This window comes from Xiphophorus hellerii, chromosome 6 (assembly GCF_003331165.1).
Source record: "Xiphophorus hellerii strain 12219 chromosome 6, Xiphophorus_hellerii-4.1, whole genome shotgun sequence".
In the NCBI taxonomy this organism is placed as follows: domain Eukaryota; kingdom Metazoa; phylum Chordata; class Actinopteri; order Cyprinodontiformes; family Poeciliidae; genus Xiphophorus; species Xiphophorus hellerii.
This window is the reverse complement of record NC_045677.1, coordinates 11,512,765-11,530,780: the sequence shown is the minus strand read 5'-3', so window position 1 is coordinate 11,530,780 and position 18,016 is coordinate 11,512,765. Positions and strand designations below refer to the sequence as shown.

The 18,016-nt window shown below is 37.4% G+C and overlaps 1 protein-coding gene across 2 annotated transcripts; it reads right to left on the bottom strand.

The window, feature by feature from the left end:
* Window positions 1-24: 24 nt before the first annotated feature.
* LOC116721840 (integrin alpha-6-like) lies at window positions 25-16,798 on the bottom strand. Of its 2 annotated transcripts, XM_032565836.1 has the most exons (26): window positions 16,458-16,798; window positions 13,504-13,631; window positions 12,719-12,798; window positions 12,356-12,611; window positions 10,972-11,103; window positions 10,657-10,870; window positions 10,369-10,562; window positions 10,180-10,277; window positions 9,620-9,744; window positions 9,435-9,524; window positions 8,889-8,950; window positions 7,541-7,695; window positions 7,307-7,450; window positions 7,112-7,221; window positions 6,831-6,987; window positions 6,683-6,760; window positions 6,282-6,349; window positions 6,118-6,195; window positions 5,939-6,041; window positions 5,488-5,658; window positions 3,817-3,906; window positions 3,602-3,712; window positions 3,142-3,240; window positions 1,802-1,927; window positions 1,638-1,713; window positions 25-695 (listed from the first exon to the last, which is right to left on the bottom strand). In XM_032565836.1, the coding sequence occupies exons 1-25, from the start codon at window positions 16,781-16,783 to the stop codon at window positions 1,648-1,650; spliced, it is 3,261 nt and encodes a 1,086-aa protein (XP_032421727.1). In that variant the 5' UTR covers window positions 16,784-16,798; the 3' UTR covers window positions 25-695; window positions 1,638-1,647. The 2 variants fall into 2 exon arrangements, with proteins under 2 accessions (XP_032421727.1, XP_032421728.1); XM_032565837.1 differs by lacking the exons at window positions 25-695; window positions 1,638-1,713; window positions 1,802-1,927; ... (1 more) ...; window positions 3,602-3,712; window positions 3,817-3,906 and adding an exon at window positions 5,237-5,275 and having other exon boundaries at window positions 16,458-16,720.
* Window positions 16,799-18,016: the final 1,218 nt, after the last annotated feature.

Here is an 18,016-nt window from a genome sequence, read left to right as displayed (position 1 = left end):
CAAAATATGAATGGGGAAACACAAGAAAATTAACATTTTATTCAAAAGTATAAAAAAAAACATTCATTTGAACTCAACATATCTGGCAGTTGTGTATTAGACAAACGTTTACTGTATGGCAACACATACACAACTCTGTCTAGAAATAAAAACTATGGCAAATTGTCATCTGCACTGGAGAATACAAATGCGTGATCTGGTAATACAAACTGTATGCTGGGGAAAGGTTGCATTTTGGTTTCATCATGAGTATTTACACTTCTTGCTTATTGGCTTGAAAATAGTCTTTGCAAGAGCAGAAGAAATTCCTTTAAAAATATAAAAACTTTTCTTTACAGCTGCCAAACTAAGTGCTATCTGCACTACATGAGAACCCGTTGCTTTTGGCTCTGATGCAGTGCAGTGTTTCTCATAAATTTAATTTAAAAAGCCCTCCCAAACCCCAACAACCACGTTTCATATTTGATCCTCAATACCTTAATTTTCAAAAATATATTGTATTTCCAAATTTTCATCTCTCAATGTACAAAAACAAGACCCACCAAAAATATGACTCTTTATACATTAAGAATTATACATGCAACGTTATCCACACTTTTTGATTTCTCAAAGGTTTTTCTTTCATCTGATCCAGTGTTGTGAACCTGGCTCTGTTTGGTAACATTTGAAAATGATGTACTTCCATCTTTGGTGCCCTGTGAAGAGAAGAAAACATTTTAAATCCTAATGAACACAAGACTTTCATACAGACCAAGTCAGTTGGTGTTAAATTGAAACAGAACGAGCTAAAAGATGATCTGTATTGATATTTAAACCAATAAGCCAGTCTCTTTGTCTGATCTTCCCTCTCTTAAATTAATGTTACTAATAAAACCTTTTTTGGGGGCAGGGGGTAATTTCTTGTCAAAAATGTTAGCTTAAGTCATACAATAATCCAAACGTATCTCAATATGTATTTATATATAACAGAAGTTTATTCTAGCAGTCACATTCAAATAAATATACACGAAGACCCAAAATTCAGCTCAATTCTCAGAACATAAAAATGTTACATAAGAACAAAAGAACAGGAGAATAGAAATGTTATGGCCTCCATAACATCGGGACAGTCACTGACATCCTCCATAAGGAGGGTAAGCTAAAAATGCTGGCCGTCACAACTGCTGTATCCAGTAATATTAATTGAAATGTTGAGTGGAAGGAAACAATTGCTCTACGAATATGGATAACTGCAGCTTTGAGAGGATTCTAAATTAAAGCCCATTCTACAGTATGAATTTTATTTTCCAATACGACGAGACACCAGCCAACAATGCTTTATTGACCATTTTGTCACTTTGTTGATTAGCCACCTCACCCAAATCCCACAGACAATCTATGAAGTTTTGTCAGGACAAAGATGAGACACCAGAGCAAAAACTCATTTATTGTATTCAGTTTTTCTGAGAAACTGGCTTGCAAATTTTATTGCAAGCCCATAATAGTCGATTTAACAGAAAAAAAAAAAAAACTGCAATGAACCTGTTTCACTTTTTGCATTAACTTTGACACTGTAATGTGATGAGATGCAGTTGTAATGGGAAGTAGCACGACTGTGCCAAGAAAGGCCAATGTAAGACAAAACCATGAAATCTCACCTCTGACTTTTTATGTGTTTGATGTCAGCTTCTCTTTGTCTGATGAACCCTCCTTGTTTTTCTTAAAGACTCCACACTAAAATGAGGCACGTCAATAAAAACGTTATTGCAAAGCGCTTTTATGTCTGCCAATTGTTGACGGTGATAAAGTGTTTTATTCATACCTTCCAAAGAAGGAAAGCCAGCAGGGCCAGCAACAGCAGGAGCAACAGGATGGACAGAAAAATGATCCACCACGCCACTCCTCCGTACCGAGCCGAACGTCTCTCTGGAAACACGGACAACCTCACCTGGAAATCATGACAGAAAAAGCAAGAACATTAGTATGAGGTTATCTGATAATGTGGAATACATACAGTATATACGTATGTGTGTGTATAAACAGATATTTTCCAGGACTTCTCTGTATTTATCGCCATCACTTTTCCCTATCAGTCCTGAATAGCTTGTTATTAAATGCTAATTTGTAGAGATCACAAGTCTCTCAACAGATTCTGAGCTCCAAATATCTGTAGCTCCTTCACATCAGAATTACCGTGGGCTTTTTGTCTGCCTCTCTGACTAATGCTGGCCGTGCCTGGACTGTCAGGTGTGGTGGACTGCCACCTCTTGGTATGTTTGTGAATGTGCCACACATTTTTTATTTTTTAAATTAAAAAAAATATCTAATATCGTATGACTGCCTCATATGAATACATCGTATGAGGCAATCATACGATGTATTCATACAGTAGTGTGGATACGGTTTTTTTCTGACGAAATTATAATCTTCTTAAAATAAAGAAAAAATTGGTAAAACAATAACAGGCAACTTTGCTGTACTTACTCATTAAATGTGGTTACACAGCAAATGTTTTCAGACAAACCGTGAGCCACATATCCCATTTTCCCCCCGTAAATACTAAAGCTCTTTTCTGGACCAACAAAATGGAAAACATTAAGTAACTGTGCACCTTTTAAGAAACTAAATATGTGAAAAACCTTCGATGTTTAAGAATTGCAGAGATTTACAACTTTTTTTTTTTTTTGTCAAAATTTTGTGTTTGTTTTACTGAGCAGAAGCAAAAAAACACCAAATTATTTTTCTTTCTTTGAACAAATGTATACACAATAGATGGATGCACAGATTAAATTACCATTTAAAATACCTTTTTACTAACTTAGGTAACTTGTTCCAATTTATAATTACACAACTAATTATAAAGTATAATTATACACAATTTTGTAATGATCTATTATGTAAAATACAGTACGCTTTGTGGTTACAATGCCTACAAATTAAAGGGGCATGACTACTTTTGAAAGGTGCTATGTATATAATTCAAGTCAAACTTAGTTGTAATACAGAGTCCAAGAAAGAATCATTTCATTTAATAATTTTCATTTTAAGGTCCTACAGTGTCGGGATTGCTTAAAAACATTTCTATGTCCATTCTCCTGACTCATGTTTCTGTTTTGGGTCCAACAGTGACACACAAATAATTTTCTACTTGTGTGCCCTTACCTGGGTCTCAGCACCCTCCTCCATTGTTATTTTTGTCGAGCTGTTAACATGTAGCGACGCCTTCACCATCACATCCACATAATTGAAGTCTGAATATTCCTTCATTTAAGGAAAAGGGAGAAGGTCAGGTTTATGTGCGCTGGTGCACAGAAACACGGACTTTATGACTGAATATAGGCATTTTCTTTCTCTTGCACAGATTCAGGACAGATGCTTTTTCAAGCTTAACTTTAATTGTTCTAAAAACAATCGAAGAACATAATTAAAATCAGTAAATAAAGCTTATGTTAGCATAGGCTCAACAAAAAGAATCTACAACTGCAAGTCAAATAAGACTAACAAAAGGTTTTAATTTCACATAATCCACACAAAATAAGCAAATTTCATTCTTAAAGACCAGACAACCTGCAGCTCATCTTAAATCCCTAGTGGAACAAACATAATAGTCCGTCTTTCATACCCCTACGAAAGTGTTATTCCACAGGCGAGAGCTCAGAGTGATGGTCGCCTTGTAGTCGAAGTCCCCCAGGAGGCACTTCATTGTCACACATTTTGCTCCACTGCCACACGACTGTAAACAAACAGATCATTGTGTCATTACTCTTACTGGTGGGGAGTGTATGTTAAATATAGTATTTAAAGTCTGAAGAGAAGAAAGTGCTTGTGTTGTAATACCAAAGTCTCGTGCTTCTTTTCTCCGGTGAAGAATGAAATCGTCCCATTGATTCCTTTGGTAATGTCTCTTCTTTTTCTGTTAACCGATTTCTTAAAGAAGACAAAAAAAAAACACATAAATTATAATTATTCTTTGTTCTTACCTTAACATGTATTCAGTCAGTGGGAATAACACTGGCCAACAGCCAAAAATAATAATGTCTGAGGTTTTAGGGTAATTTTTATGTGCTGAATCCAAAAATCACATTGGTTTTGCTCAATCGGGTCAACTTTCTGAGCTAAGCCACGTATTAGTTTGGGATGCTGGGATGCAGTCATGATGGCTGATTACCGATGAGATATCCCTGCTGCCGAGCACACGAGTTGTTCGAAGAAACAGAAGTTCATATCCTGAATTTTGCACAACGAAGATTTAATTTTCAACTTGCATGTACTTACCCTTATCAGTGTTTATTACTCAATTTACAGAAATCCAAGTTTGTGTCATTTACTTAATACACTCTGTTAGAATCTTTTTATTTCTTTATTTTTTGGGTGAGAAATATTAAGAAAAATTAACTAATAATGTTATAAAAATGTCATCCATTTAGTCAGAAGATTGGATTTCTTTGAATCGAATAAGAATAAAAATCTGACCTGACTGAGAAAAGTGAATGTTATTTTAGGATTCAGCCATGCAAAATAGTCCTAATTTAGTTGAAAAAACATAGACAACTTCCAAAAAAATTTTTTTGTAACCCGGTGTAATCCATGTATTAAACACAAAATTATACTTCAATCTTTTGACATTTGAAAACAGACAAATAGGCAGATGAAGACCAAGTCGTTTTACTGTCTCATCGGAGCCATTTGAATGATTAAATGTCCGAGGTGGGAGTCCAAACTTCACTTTTCTAAGTTGTCCGTCTTTTCTTGGAGGATCTCAGAAATTTCCGAACACTGATAGCTGTTAAATATGCTAAATACTAAATTTAGCATATTTAACTGCTTGTATAGAGCTTTGTCAAGACCTGAAAGTGCTTTCTGCTAGATTCAGCCATTCATCTATTTACTCACACATTCACACACTGATGATGACAAGCTACTGGATTGTAGCCTAAGCTGCCCTGAGGCAGTCTGGCATAAGTGAGGCTCCCATGAACCAGTGCCACCAAACCCTCTGACCACCAGCAGAAGGCAGGGCAGGTGAAATGTCTTGCTCAAGGACACAACAACAGAGACAGAGCAGGTATTCAAACCTGCACCCCAACAAACTCCTACCGCCATTGACCCAAATAATAGAACAATGAAATATGAGTCCTCCCAGTAAGCTGGACAAAACAAATCCAGAGAGATCCGACCAAGGAACCTTCCAGTCAGACGTCCAAACCCTCTCAGCTGAGCACTTCACCTCGGATCTTTTGAAGTACATCCAACATGTCTGGTTGGATGGATATCATGGCTTTCTTATTATGTCCTCCTAAGAGACACATTTGACTGTCGCCACCAAGAAACCTTTAACCACAGCCCCTCCAATTACCTCCCAGATAGACGATCTGGAAATGGTCTGGTCAGATTCCAGATCATTTCCAGATCCGATACCACACCTCTGGACTTGGTTCACAATCATTTCTCAACTCGGTCTAACTAGTCCGTACAGTGGTCTTCTGCTTGATTCATCTTTTTTCTCACCTTTCCAAGATGGTTGATCTCCTCTTTGGGAAAGCACTTTATCTCCTTCAGTCCTGTGGAGCTGATCGTCATCAGGTAGAGCAGATGATTGTTTTTGTCTGTCATCTTTGGCCACTCTATGTAAAGGGTGGCTTGTCCAATGTCTTTCAGTCGCTTTCCTCGGTTGATTATCTGTTTTAATGGGAACATCAGTTCATACCTCGAAAATATGTAAGACTAAAATTTGGCATGACATCACTGAATATATAAGGGTATTGTAAGTACAAAAAAGGCAAGGTTATGCTTAGAATTAACAACTTGCAAGTAAAGCTCAATTTATTTGAATGTTTTTTACACATGACCAGAGGGGTAAATGTCTGTTTGTATGAAACAATTATCAGCTTTTTTATTTTATTTTTTTAAACGTACAAGTTTGTGGCATCAGACGGGGTGGACTCTTTTCTATACTCACAGTGAACCAGTGTTTGATGGCAGGGCCAATGTCACTTTCAGCCTTAACGTCCGTCACTCTTTTGGCCTCTCCATTGTAGTAGACCTGAGATGGTTCAACTTGCCTGGAAAGAAAGCAGTTTGCGGTCAGTTGGCTGAATTAGTACATGACTGTGTTTCTTCCATGTGAAAATGTCTTACCCCGATAAGGACAGCGTCAGAGTGATGGCCACCTTGGCCTTTGCTTTCACATTCGCCAGATTCTGCTGCGTACTTGTCCTGATAAAAATGTACACAAGATCTATGCTAAAAGAAGTGAACTAAAAGCTACCCAAAGGTTTACGGAAGCAGAATCAGACACTTACGTTTTTAACTTGAGCTCAATTTCCACTTCGGTCGTGTTAGTGATATCGAACAGGATGTAGAAGGTTGTCTATAAGCAAACACGTATATTAAATAAATTACAGTATGATGAGACTTGTTTGACAGGTTAAAAGGACCTTTTAAAATAACATCCTGAAAGCAGGCAAAAAACATACATGTTTTTCTTTTATTTAATATTCTAATTTTAGATATCATATTTTCATTAGATGTAAGTGGAAAATCATAATAACAGAAATAAAGGCTTTCAAGAACTCATGTGTTCACTTACTAATAAACTTCCTGAAATAGACTTTTCAATAAAATAAAAATTTATTGAATGGGTTTCTACATTATTTAAACTTAAATAGGTGCTGCATAGAAGCTCAAAGTAACTTTGTCTCACCTTTGAGTCACGTTTGAAAGGGTTCCCAACATCACAGTCGACCTTAGATCCATTTTGGTTTGGTTTGCAGGAAACTTGCTGCAATCAATGACAACTCACCATTTAGTACCAGAAAGTACAGACTGATTATCAGATAAGAGAAACTCACTCCAGCATTAGGTATGTATGCAGCGTAGGTCACAGATCTGGGGAAGTTAGCAACCACAAAAGCTTCATATGCATCTTCTCCCTTTGAATTGGTCACTGTCACTTCCAGGGCAGCGCTTTTTTGGCCACTTAGCGAGATCACTGGTACTCCATTTTCCCTTTAAACACATTGAATTACAGGCAAATATCAACAGCCCATATGGTGATCAGTGTAGCTTTCTTTGCTTCAGTAGAAAAAACAACCTTCCTAGACTTAGGATTGGTTATATCTGATCCTCTTACATTTCTAAAGAATGAACGTTGTCTCCGTCCTTGTAGACATAGCGATATTCTAGCATCAGGTTGCTAGCGCACACATCATCGTCGCCACATCCATCTTTCAAAAATGCCACCTGCAAGCATGTTGATGCACATCAGAAGCACTATTAAAGCGAGGCGTGATTATTTCACATATACAACGGGAATATGCAAACGTACGTTTGATCGAAATGGTTCTACGTCTTTGGGATCCAGGACAGGTGCAAGTTGAGCGACTTGGGCCTGTCTTCGTTTACGTTTAGCATTCTGGATGTTCACAGACACGTCGATGGGGAGCCCACGTAGCTTGTCCTTAATATTGTCCTGTTAAGAGGGGAACATCGCACGATATTTGTCATGTCACACAATACATTTTTAGATAAGCAACAGAGAAAGACATGCATAGATGAATACCTTCATGACAAGAGTACGAGTGACACATTTTTGTGGCTCTTTTGCATCCATGGTAATGGTCCCAGCAGACAGATTTTCCAGATCTGTAAATGCCCCCCTGGGCTCAAGATTGTTTTTCTTGCGATCAGCATCCACTTCAAAATTGTACTCCATCCCTAAATGCAACACAAGAGGGGATGCGGCACAGGAAAAAGATATTTATGTGCAAATTCACACAAAATAAGAATGATAGACTGTACAGTAAGGGCTAATTTACAACATCAGAAAAATAATACTGTACAGTTAAAGAAATTTACAACTGAGGAGGGTAATTGCTACCATTATGTTTAATAGTGGGTATGATGTTTTTTTCTGAAATGCTGTTAGTTTGTAACAAAATGTAACAGAAAATATACTTTCCAATAAGTTCATCTCATGTTTAGTCAGACCAGATAATAATTTCACTAAAGTCTTTGGAGTCAACAAGATATGTTTGATGTGACGCATCAAAAATATATATATATAACTTTTTTTATATGATGCAGGCTTTTGGGTTCTTTGGGTCAGTTGTTTTGGATGTTGTTTTGCTCTTGGCACTCTCTTATAGTTGTCATTGTCTCTCTTATTGTTGAATCATGGACCTTGACTAATGGGATCATGGTTCATGGTTCTTTTGTGACTTCCTGGATAAGTTATGGATGCACTCCCGTAGTTAATTTGTTTGGGTCTGCCACTTGATTCAGTACTGTTCTATGTTTTTTTTTTTTGTTTTTTTTTCCATCCATCCATTATCTTACACGCTTATCCCTCGAGGGGTCAGACAAACAGGGCAAACAACCATGCATGCCCACACCCACACCTAAGGAGAGTTTAGAGAGACTAATTAACCTGACAGTCATGTTCGAACCCCGGACCTTCTTGCTGTAAGGCATCAGTGCTACCAACTGTGCAGCCTGTTTGTTTCATTTGTGCATCCTGGCTTCTGCTATGGTTCACTGATGTCCCAAAGCCTTGGGGATCTATTCAACACATTCTTTGCTCTTGAATTTCTCTAGGTTGAGGGATTATGCCAATCTGTGTTGCGGTTTGCGATCTTTTGGCGTGCTTCGTGTCGACAAAATGGTTGTCCATAAGTGATTTCTTGAAGAGAAGTAATTAGGTACGGTTGTTTGCTTGCATAATAAGACTCGCCAGTCCATAGAAATGCTGAATGAAACATTTAGGCTTGACTAAAAAACAAAAACGGTGCAAATATACAAGGAGGCAAACACGTTTTTCATTTCATACTGCTGATATCTACATTGTGAAAATGTAATAAAGATAACTGTTTTAGCAAAATGATTTGAAAGGAAAATGAGGTTCTGCTCACTCAGCGGGGTAGAAGAGCTCTGTGCGCCAGCAGTGTAGCGGAAGCATGCTTCAACTTTCAGGCTGTGAGAACAAAAAGTTAAACTAAAATCTGACATACAGTATCTCTGGCAAGTTTATGTTTAAGCAGATTTTTACATGTCTAAAAGTTAAAAGCACATATTAGGTATAAAATTAGATATTGGCACAAAGTAGCATGAAATACCATGGAAAAGAATTCCTGTCAAAATCTTTTGCTATAAGAAAATAGACATCTTATTAGTTTTAAACCATATTTACTAAACACAAGTTCAGAGATTTGTTTTAGGATTGTATTTAGTCAATTTGAACAAATCTACAATCGTGGCAACACAGAAATGTGAAAAAGGGAAAGAGACAAAACCGAATTTAAGAAAGACTAAGTAATATTTCTAGCAGTATTTCTGGAAGATTTTATAAAAAGTACATAATTTTGTAACAGATTAGATTTATATAACTAAGTTAGAATTGCCAGTAATTATTAGGTCTTTGCTAGGATGATGTTGAAAGACGAGACAGACGGACTTACCAGACACCTTCAGGACAGTTCTTCTTGGTGAGGTCAATTTTTTTTGGTGTAATAGTGATATCCTTCTCAATGCTAACAACTGGTCGGGTTCTGTTGAGAAACAATTCAGTGAGCATCTCTGTAAATATTGTTAATCGGCGCTAGGTCATAGCAATGCATCAGTGCATCAGCTTTAACTTTCTCACTTATAGATAAAGACAGAGTCTGAGAGGGATCCAACAGCCAGGTCTGGATACGAGTTCTTATCCAGGTCCATGTTGCCTGCTAATGAATAGCCAAACTGCCTCACTCCCGACTTGCTGGACAAAACCTAAAACACAAGTTTTGTGAAGGTGTGGGTTACCTACTGGATAAAAAGAGACATGTATGTATTTGGTGTCCAATGGGGAAAAAAATACTAAATAGAATATTTTGTCTTCTAAAAGTTTAAAATATTTATTTTAATTTGACAAAATCTTTCAAAGACATCTTGAAAATGTGCAATGTAGATAAAAAACAGAAAGATAGCTTTGTGTCAACTATCTATAAAAAGAACAGTCCCACTGGAAAAATGCCCATTTGGACATGATTTTAGGTATATATATAACTTTAAATGAGAATTAGGAAATTCCTACATAAAAGTCCTTTAAAAATAGTTTGATCTACACCAAATATGTTTTGGCCTCTTCCTAATTATCCATTGCAACACGCTGAGGGAGAGTCTCAAATTGGAAGATTTAGAAAGGGATTGTACTAGTTTCCACACCTGTGTGGCTTTTTTTCTGAATCCTCCTGTGGCTGATCCATGGAAAATGTAGACCTTTCCTGCCCCGTTGTCTTCATAAGGAGCTCCGACTGCAAAATCTGACAGCAAGGCAGTATGCTTGAGCATCTTTACAACATAAAGGGCGTCAACAACTGCACACATACAGGCACACAAATTATGCCTCCTTACCATGGTAACCGTCCTGGTTGATATCGCCAAGGTTTTCCACGGCGAGGCCAAACATGGAATCTGCAGGTCCATCTATTCTTGTTGGTTTGACTTCGTTCCACTTTCCAGCCTTGTTGATGTAAACATAGACAGCTCCTCCAATTTCCGAGTCCTTCTCAAAATACTGAGGGGCTCCAACAACTATGTCATCCCAGCTAACGAACAAGAAGATCACAGACTCAGAAGAGGACAGTCAAAATTAAAGTGAGAGCAGAAGTGAGCTATCTGTGGGTCAATCTGGACTCTTACCCATCCTTGTTGAGATCCAGTACAGTCAGATCGTATCCAAAGGAGGAAGACAGGCCCTCCCCTTCAAGCGTGAACTCCGCTAGCATGTCTCCTCGAGCCGTAGAGCCTTTCTTTAGCAGAATCACAGCTCCAGTGAAGTTAGTTCTGGGAGCTCCTGCCACCACCGTCAGCTGACCCTTGTTGGTCAAAGCTTGTCCAACGGCCATGGAGAAACCTAAAACAGAGTTCAAAATAGTTACGATTTACAACATGGAAGGTAAATCAGCTAATAAAAAATGTATAACTGGCATAAGGATAAAAACACAAGTATTTTACCCAAGTAGCTGTTGTCAGGAGTAGGGACGTCACTGGGTCTTTTCGCCTTCTCACCTCCCGTTTCCAATGGCACCTCGTCATATAAACCCAGGTCAAAAAGAGTGTCGTTCCTTTGCTCCATGCGCACCAAGCCTTAGTTAAAAGAAAAAAACAAGTATACCAAAGGAGAGAAGAGACAAGATTAGTTGATGTTTTACAAAAGTCTACTAAACTCTCAAGACTGCAGTGTGTAACTTTTACAATCTTTTTTTTTTACACATTTGTTAAAACCGCCACAATGTCATGACTATGGTATGAGATGAACAATCTGTGAAAAAAATTTGCTCCTCTGCCTTTTCCCTGTGTTCCCAGCACTAACCAGAAACAACCAATCAAGGGCAGAAAGGGGGTGGGGGGTGTCATAGTACTGTCAATCAAGCTTGTGTACACTCTGCTCACATCTCTCCCTCTTGCTCTCAGCTTGTTCCTGACAGCAGAGCCCGCCATGAGCCCAAAGGCTAGTTAGCCTGGCCACCGGTGACGGTGGATAAACAGTAAACAGTAAGATGTTCATCCACCTTTAGCACATCAAGTACATGAGGTTAATTGACAACACTAAGACCCTCCCCCTGGCTCTGATTGGTTGTTTTTTACTTGAAGCTGTGAATTTCTCAAGACAGCAACAGTAGCACTGGGAGGAGTTCGATCTTTTCACAGCTTATGTATTATGTTGTCACGACATGGTGGAAATTTGAACAAATATGTAAAAAAAAACTTTTTTTTAAATAAAAGTTTCATACTGCAGCTTTATCACAAAAATGAATCTGTCACAAATTCTTTTGTAATGATAAGATAAAACTTTATTTGTCTCCATGGGAACTGGGAGCTGTGCATATTGAGCCAAAAACATCTCTTTCCATCCTAGTTTTCCATTTTTACTGAACCCCTTGCAGAAGCATTTTGTCAAAACACTCTTATAAAAGGAATGCCAATTAAATTAACCAAATCAAACATAAAATTTATTTATATGCTGACAACATCCTGCTATTACTTAAGACCCATATTCTTCAATGGTTGAAACAATCAAAATAATTAATCGATTTTCAAAAATATATAATTACTCCAAAACATAAATTATAGTGAAAAAAAATCCTATCTGTTCAACTGTCCTGGTGCCTAAAGTAAGTATGTACAGTATGTAGGTAAATAAGTCATTTTCACAGATATAAAATCACAGCACTCTGTACAACAAAAAGCAAAGTTATACAAAGAATAAAAGCAAGCATAAGAAGCACAATAAAGACAAAAGAGCTTTCAGTTGGTATTTAAAAACTAACTAAAAGCACTGTTTAAAAACTGTTTCAACGTCTTGTAGCCTGTGGCAAGTTTAACCTAAAAACGATACCTTTCCAGTCATAAGCTCCTGGAGCTCCAAAGATGAAATAGCGGTGTTCCATGTCGAATGCAACAGAGACGCCCTGCTGGCAGGAACCAAACAGCTGATGGCCCGGGTTCCGACCTTTACAAAAATGCCAGTTGCCTCCATCTTCCACTCCATCTTCCATTGATTTTTTAAGAGTTACGTCTTGGCTTAGCACATAGCAGCGGCCGAGGATGTTTCGGGTTTGAGATTTCAATTCCTGGTACCGATGGGCACATGTCTGCCATGGAGAGAGAAGGACATAATGACCAAGAGATTCTGACTGATACCTTGAACATAAATGTTTGGAAAAAAAATCTAAATGTCTTTTTGGAACGGTATTCTCACTAAAATTTTGCCTCCTGGCCCTTGACTGCTGACCGACACCCCCATCCACTGATTTTCTTTCTTTTCGATTGACAAATTTTCTATGAAAGAACAGACAAAAGTCAAAAGATAAACAACACAATAAAACTGAGATTTTGTATTTTTTGTTTACATATACAGTACAGACCAAAAGTTTGGACACACCTTTTAATTCAATGAGTTTCCTTTATTTTCATGACTATTGACATTGTAAATTCACACTGAAGGCATCAAAACTATGAATATCACATGTGGAAATATGCACTAAACAAAAAAGTGTAAAACAACTGAAAATACCCCTTATATTCTAGTTTCTTCAAAGTAGCAACCTTTTGCTGTGATTACTGCTTTGCACACACTCTGCATTTTCTTGATGAGCTTCAAGAGGTAGTCACCTGAAATGGTTTTCACTTCATAGCTGTGCCCTGTCAGGTTAATAAGTGGGATTTATTGCCTTATAAATAGTCATGAAAATAAAGAAAACCCATTGAATTAGAAGGTGTGTCCAAACTTTTGGTCTGTACTGTATGTATGTATGTATGTATGTATGTATGTATGTATGTATGTATGTATGTATGTATGTATGTATGTATGTATGTATGTATGTATGTATGTATGTATGTATGTATGTATGGATGGATGGATGGATGGATGGATGGATGGATGGATGGATGGATGGATGGATGGATGGATGGATGGATGGATGGATGGATGGATAAAAAGGTTGAAACCGGAAAAACAGAAAAGTCAGTCAGAATATAACTTACCATCATTATCAAACATAATTCTTTGGCAATCACTGGGTTTGGGGCTGATTTCACACTTGTAAAGTCCTCCTGTCACCTTAGATTTCTGATTATTCAGCGCTTTGGCTTGTGGCGCTCCAACCAGCAGTCTGCAACAGAAGCACATGCATATCAAGGCAATTCTTTCACATAGCATCAACAAAATCTTAAGGTGTCTTTTTCTTTTGTGATAACATTGCCACCATCTAGGGAACTTTTCTGAGGGCATTTTTTGGTTCTTTTGCTCCCAACAGAAGGACCAAGTCCAGTTTAGCAAATTAGATTTACCCATGCAACAGCCATGGTTTGACCTTTTTAAATGTCACCCTCTGATAATGAATCAGACTAAACATTTCCTGATTCATCTACCAAAATAAATAATCAGAGTGAAGAGTTGCCTTTTGCCAGCAATCAAGTCTCTCTCTACTGCAGCAGAACGAACCAGCAGTTGGATGTTTATTAAAAAAGGGGCATCACATGCGCTGAAACAGAAGGAGTATAGCAGACCTCTAGAAAATTGGACAGGAAATGATGCTCTACACATTCAGAGAAATCCCTTGAAAAAATAGTATTTGCATTAAAAATAAAACATTGAACAGAATATATCTCACCATTAATAGAGGAGAAAACAATTATTCTGAATTTCTTCTTAACACAGGAGCCAAACTTACACATAACCATGGCTATATCAATTTGTCCACCCACCCCTCACCCCCCACAGCTCCTGGTAGTTACAACTAAATGCAATTCTATAGTAATGATACTGATTACAAATACAATTCTGGGCATCTTCTCAAACATGATAACTCGGTCTTTCACCACAAAGAGTCAACAGTGCTAAAAACTGAACCTCTGTAGAGTCCAGGCAGAATCCTTGAGAATTTTAACTTTCATTTAAAAGGTAAAATTATCCAAAAACTGGGAATGCAGAAACAAATGAATGAAAACAGAATAAATGAGACTTAATCAGAACCAAAAAGGCACATCTGGAAAACCAACTAGAGATGCTAGAACTTTAGCTGGGTCAGCTGACTGCTGACCCAGCTAAAGTTGGGTCAGCATATTGCAAGCTCCAGCTTGGACAAAAAGATATGAAGTATTAAATATATTAAATATATGAGGAATAATGGAAAAGACTGAAGCATCTGGAAAGTAGTAGTTAATGAGCTGAAACAAAAAACACAACAGGTATATCACGGTGAACACGGTGTAACTGCGAATGCACTGAACAAGACTATCAGAATAAAATACTAACTAAAAACCAAATCTAACTAAAACTAAAATAACATAGCAGTGACTTAGAGAGAAAAACAAAACAATAAATGTTCACACAAAACTACAATCCCAAGAATAATGAAAATTCTTGGCAGTGGCTTTATGAACTTTAATGAAGAACTGGGACTGGGACTCGGTATTAATCAATGCATGTTGTTAAATGCCTGGTCAGAATGAAAGAACAAAAAGAAATCCTGATTAGGACAGATGTTGTACATTCAATTTCTCTCTCAGATATACCTATTATATTCACTTGCACAAGTTAGTGAATGTGCAACTAACTTTAGTATAAAATGTTAAGAGTTTCTCCCAGTAAATTAGTGAATCACTTTTGCACTGGCTGTTGGTTTTTGTGGTTTACTTTAGTTGCTCCTCTTCCCATTTTTTCCAAATTACTTTTTTTTTTTTTCAGCAGCAGCACTGACATTCATATCCTCACACACTTCCCCTCCTACATCTCTAAAACTTACATTTATTTCCACTATGAACACCTTTTCAAGTTGAACCTCTCTTCCACATCCTCATGGAGACAACCTCATCTTGCAGATGTGAGACCAAAACACAAGCAGACATTCATGGGTCCCCACCCACTCCTGTCGGTACAAGAAAATTCATCCCTTCAGGACATAAAGTCTCTGGAACGCGCAAGTCTGACTAAAGGTTGGCATGAATAGAATGAAAAACAGTGTTGTGACTCACTGTGCACACCCAGCTGTATCATCCAAACATGTCAGTATACATGTTGGTGCAAAAATACCTTAGAGAACTCCGAGGACAAATTAATTACCTGCCTCTTCTTTTGCCTCAAGCTAAGCGAGCATCAAGCAGCACGCTGACCTCTAGTGCTCTCCCAAGTGGCAAAGGTTAATACCTCAAAGCTTTGCTAGTGTTTATCTTATTGCCAATGAAAGACTCCAGGAACACTTTAATAATCTTCAGGTTTTTGTTAATCAAATGCAAATAAGTACACAACAGTAAGCAGTACCACCTTTCAGCAAAACAAAGGAAAGGAAGTTGTCACTCAAGAAGTTACTTGCCCTATCACAACTGCTCTGCGTCAGAGGTGCAAATTTAAAACTTTACTACATTATCAATTTAAGAGAAAAAAATTCAATCTTCATCAAACTCTTTACCTACAAGTCAGCAATGGCAGAGATCCATAACCCTATGGTTACCCTAAATGTATGCATGTATTAATGTATGCAACCATTCCATCAAACCAACTAAATGACAGCATAGTAAAAAGACAATTTGTAAACTACCTGATTATGAATTAAGTCCACAATTTTTGTCGTCAGCAAACCATTTCAAATTTATCTAAGGTGCTGAGAGCTAAAGAACTCCTAATTGGTGTTTCCTGGCCCACTTCTGGGCTCTAACCCCCAGTTTATTTCAGCTTTTCAAGCACACTACTAACATGATTGCAAGCTGCCTTCATGTGGCATGAAAAATAAAAATTTTCTTCTGGTCTCACCTGAAGACAACCTAAAAAGAAAGAAGTGAGCAAAACTGCAAGTCTAAAAATTAGTAACCTGGAAAGAAAGTGACACAAGCAAACACAGTTGGTGCAAAAACCTAAGACTTAGACTTAGACTTGAACAATGCAAAATCAATTAATTTCCAAATATACATTTTATCTAAACTCATACTTTGGTTCTTACATTCTCTTGTCCTCTGGTCTAAGTTGTTGGTGCATTGCGAGAGAAAAGCCGAACAGGCTCCCCGGGTCTCCATTTCTCTGCAGGACATTTTCTGTGTCCAAATTGAATGCAGAGAGTCGCCTACATCCTAGTAACAAGATGAACAACCACAGTCCTCTGGTGGTGCAGCCCTCCATTAGCGTGTAAATCTTCCCTGAAGAGGCAAAAAGGTGAGTCTTTGGGGAAGAAGGTGCAGAATGCAATACAAGAGACACCGGATGAGAGTTAAATGTTGTTAAAGGTTCTGCTCCTCCCTCCTGTCCTTCGCCACACCTTAAATGCTTCATATCTAACTCACAAACTGTTGCACCTACAATTCTATAACCTCAGGGGGGGGGTTTTTATGTACCAACTTGCAGCTGTTTTCAATGAACAAAAGAAAAATTAAATAGTCTAGCGCAACTAACATTACAAGTAGTTTCTCTAAATTCAACAGAAAATTAATCTTTATATGACTACTCTAAATTTTTGATTTCTATATGAGGGTATCTTCAGTTCTTTTAACTGCTATATATGTCTGCAAATGTGACTTGCAGACACCAGCTGGTTCCTGATGAACCTCTTTATGAGTAAATGTCTCAGTTTCCTTCATATTCTCAGGGCTGAGAAATACAGCTTCAGAATTAGCCCCATCTGAGGAGCTTGTTTCACTGAATGAGCATAAACAAATGTATTAAATAGCCAAATTCATAATTATTTACTAAAGATACTAAGCATTTTAAATAGTCAAAAAGCTGAATGCAAATGATTTGACTGCTAAATTGTTTGACTGCACTGTTGAATATGTTATTGGATTTTTTTTTCCTTTTCATTTATATTTGATGATTACTGATGTTGCATGAGTGTAATGTCTCTTGTGATTTTTTCGTTAGAGTCATCATTTTAAATAAATTAATTAAAATTTAAATCTTGATGGGTTTTTCCTGTTTAAGTAGTGCAATAACAACAACAACAATAATAACAATAATAATAATCTTGACACTACTGGTGACATTGAAATTAGGATCCAGTACTGAATTTGGGTCAAATTAGTTGAACTACTTCAATTGCTCTTGTACAATTTTCTTGTTGCAAACACCCTGATTATATTTTTCAGTTTTGCCAATAAACCTAATTTTCAGGGAGAGTTTTATTGTGGTTATAATTATTATCTTTACTATTATTGTTGTTGTTGTTGTTGTTGTGGTGCCATTGTCAAAATAAAGATCTATTCCAAGTGTGCTAAGGTCCTGTCTTCAGTTTATTATCTTGCAACTTCTAGATGCATCTCTGCACCGACACACCTGAATCAAATAGCTACATTCCTTCATCAGCAGCAATCCAGCTCTGCAGGGGGCTGGTAATGAGCCTTTCAGGTGTGGTGGAGAAGGGATGCATCTAATAGTTACAGAACAGTAGCTCTCAATGACTAGATCCCTGATCAAAACATGTGTATTTGTTTTAGAGAGAAGTGAAAAAAGTGGCTGTATTACCTTGTTTTTAGGTATCTTAGGGTCAATGGTCAAATGGGCAGCCAGATA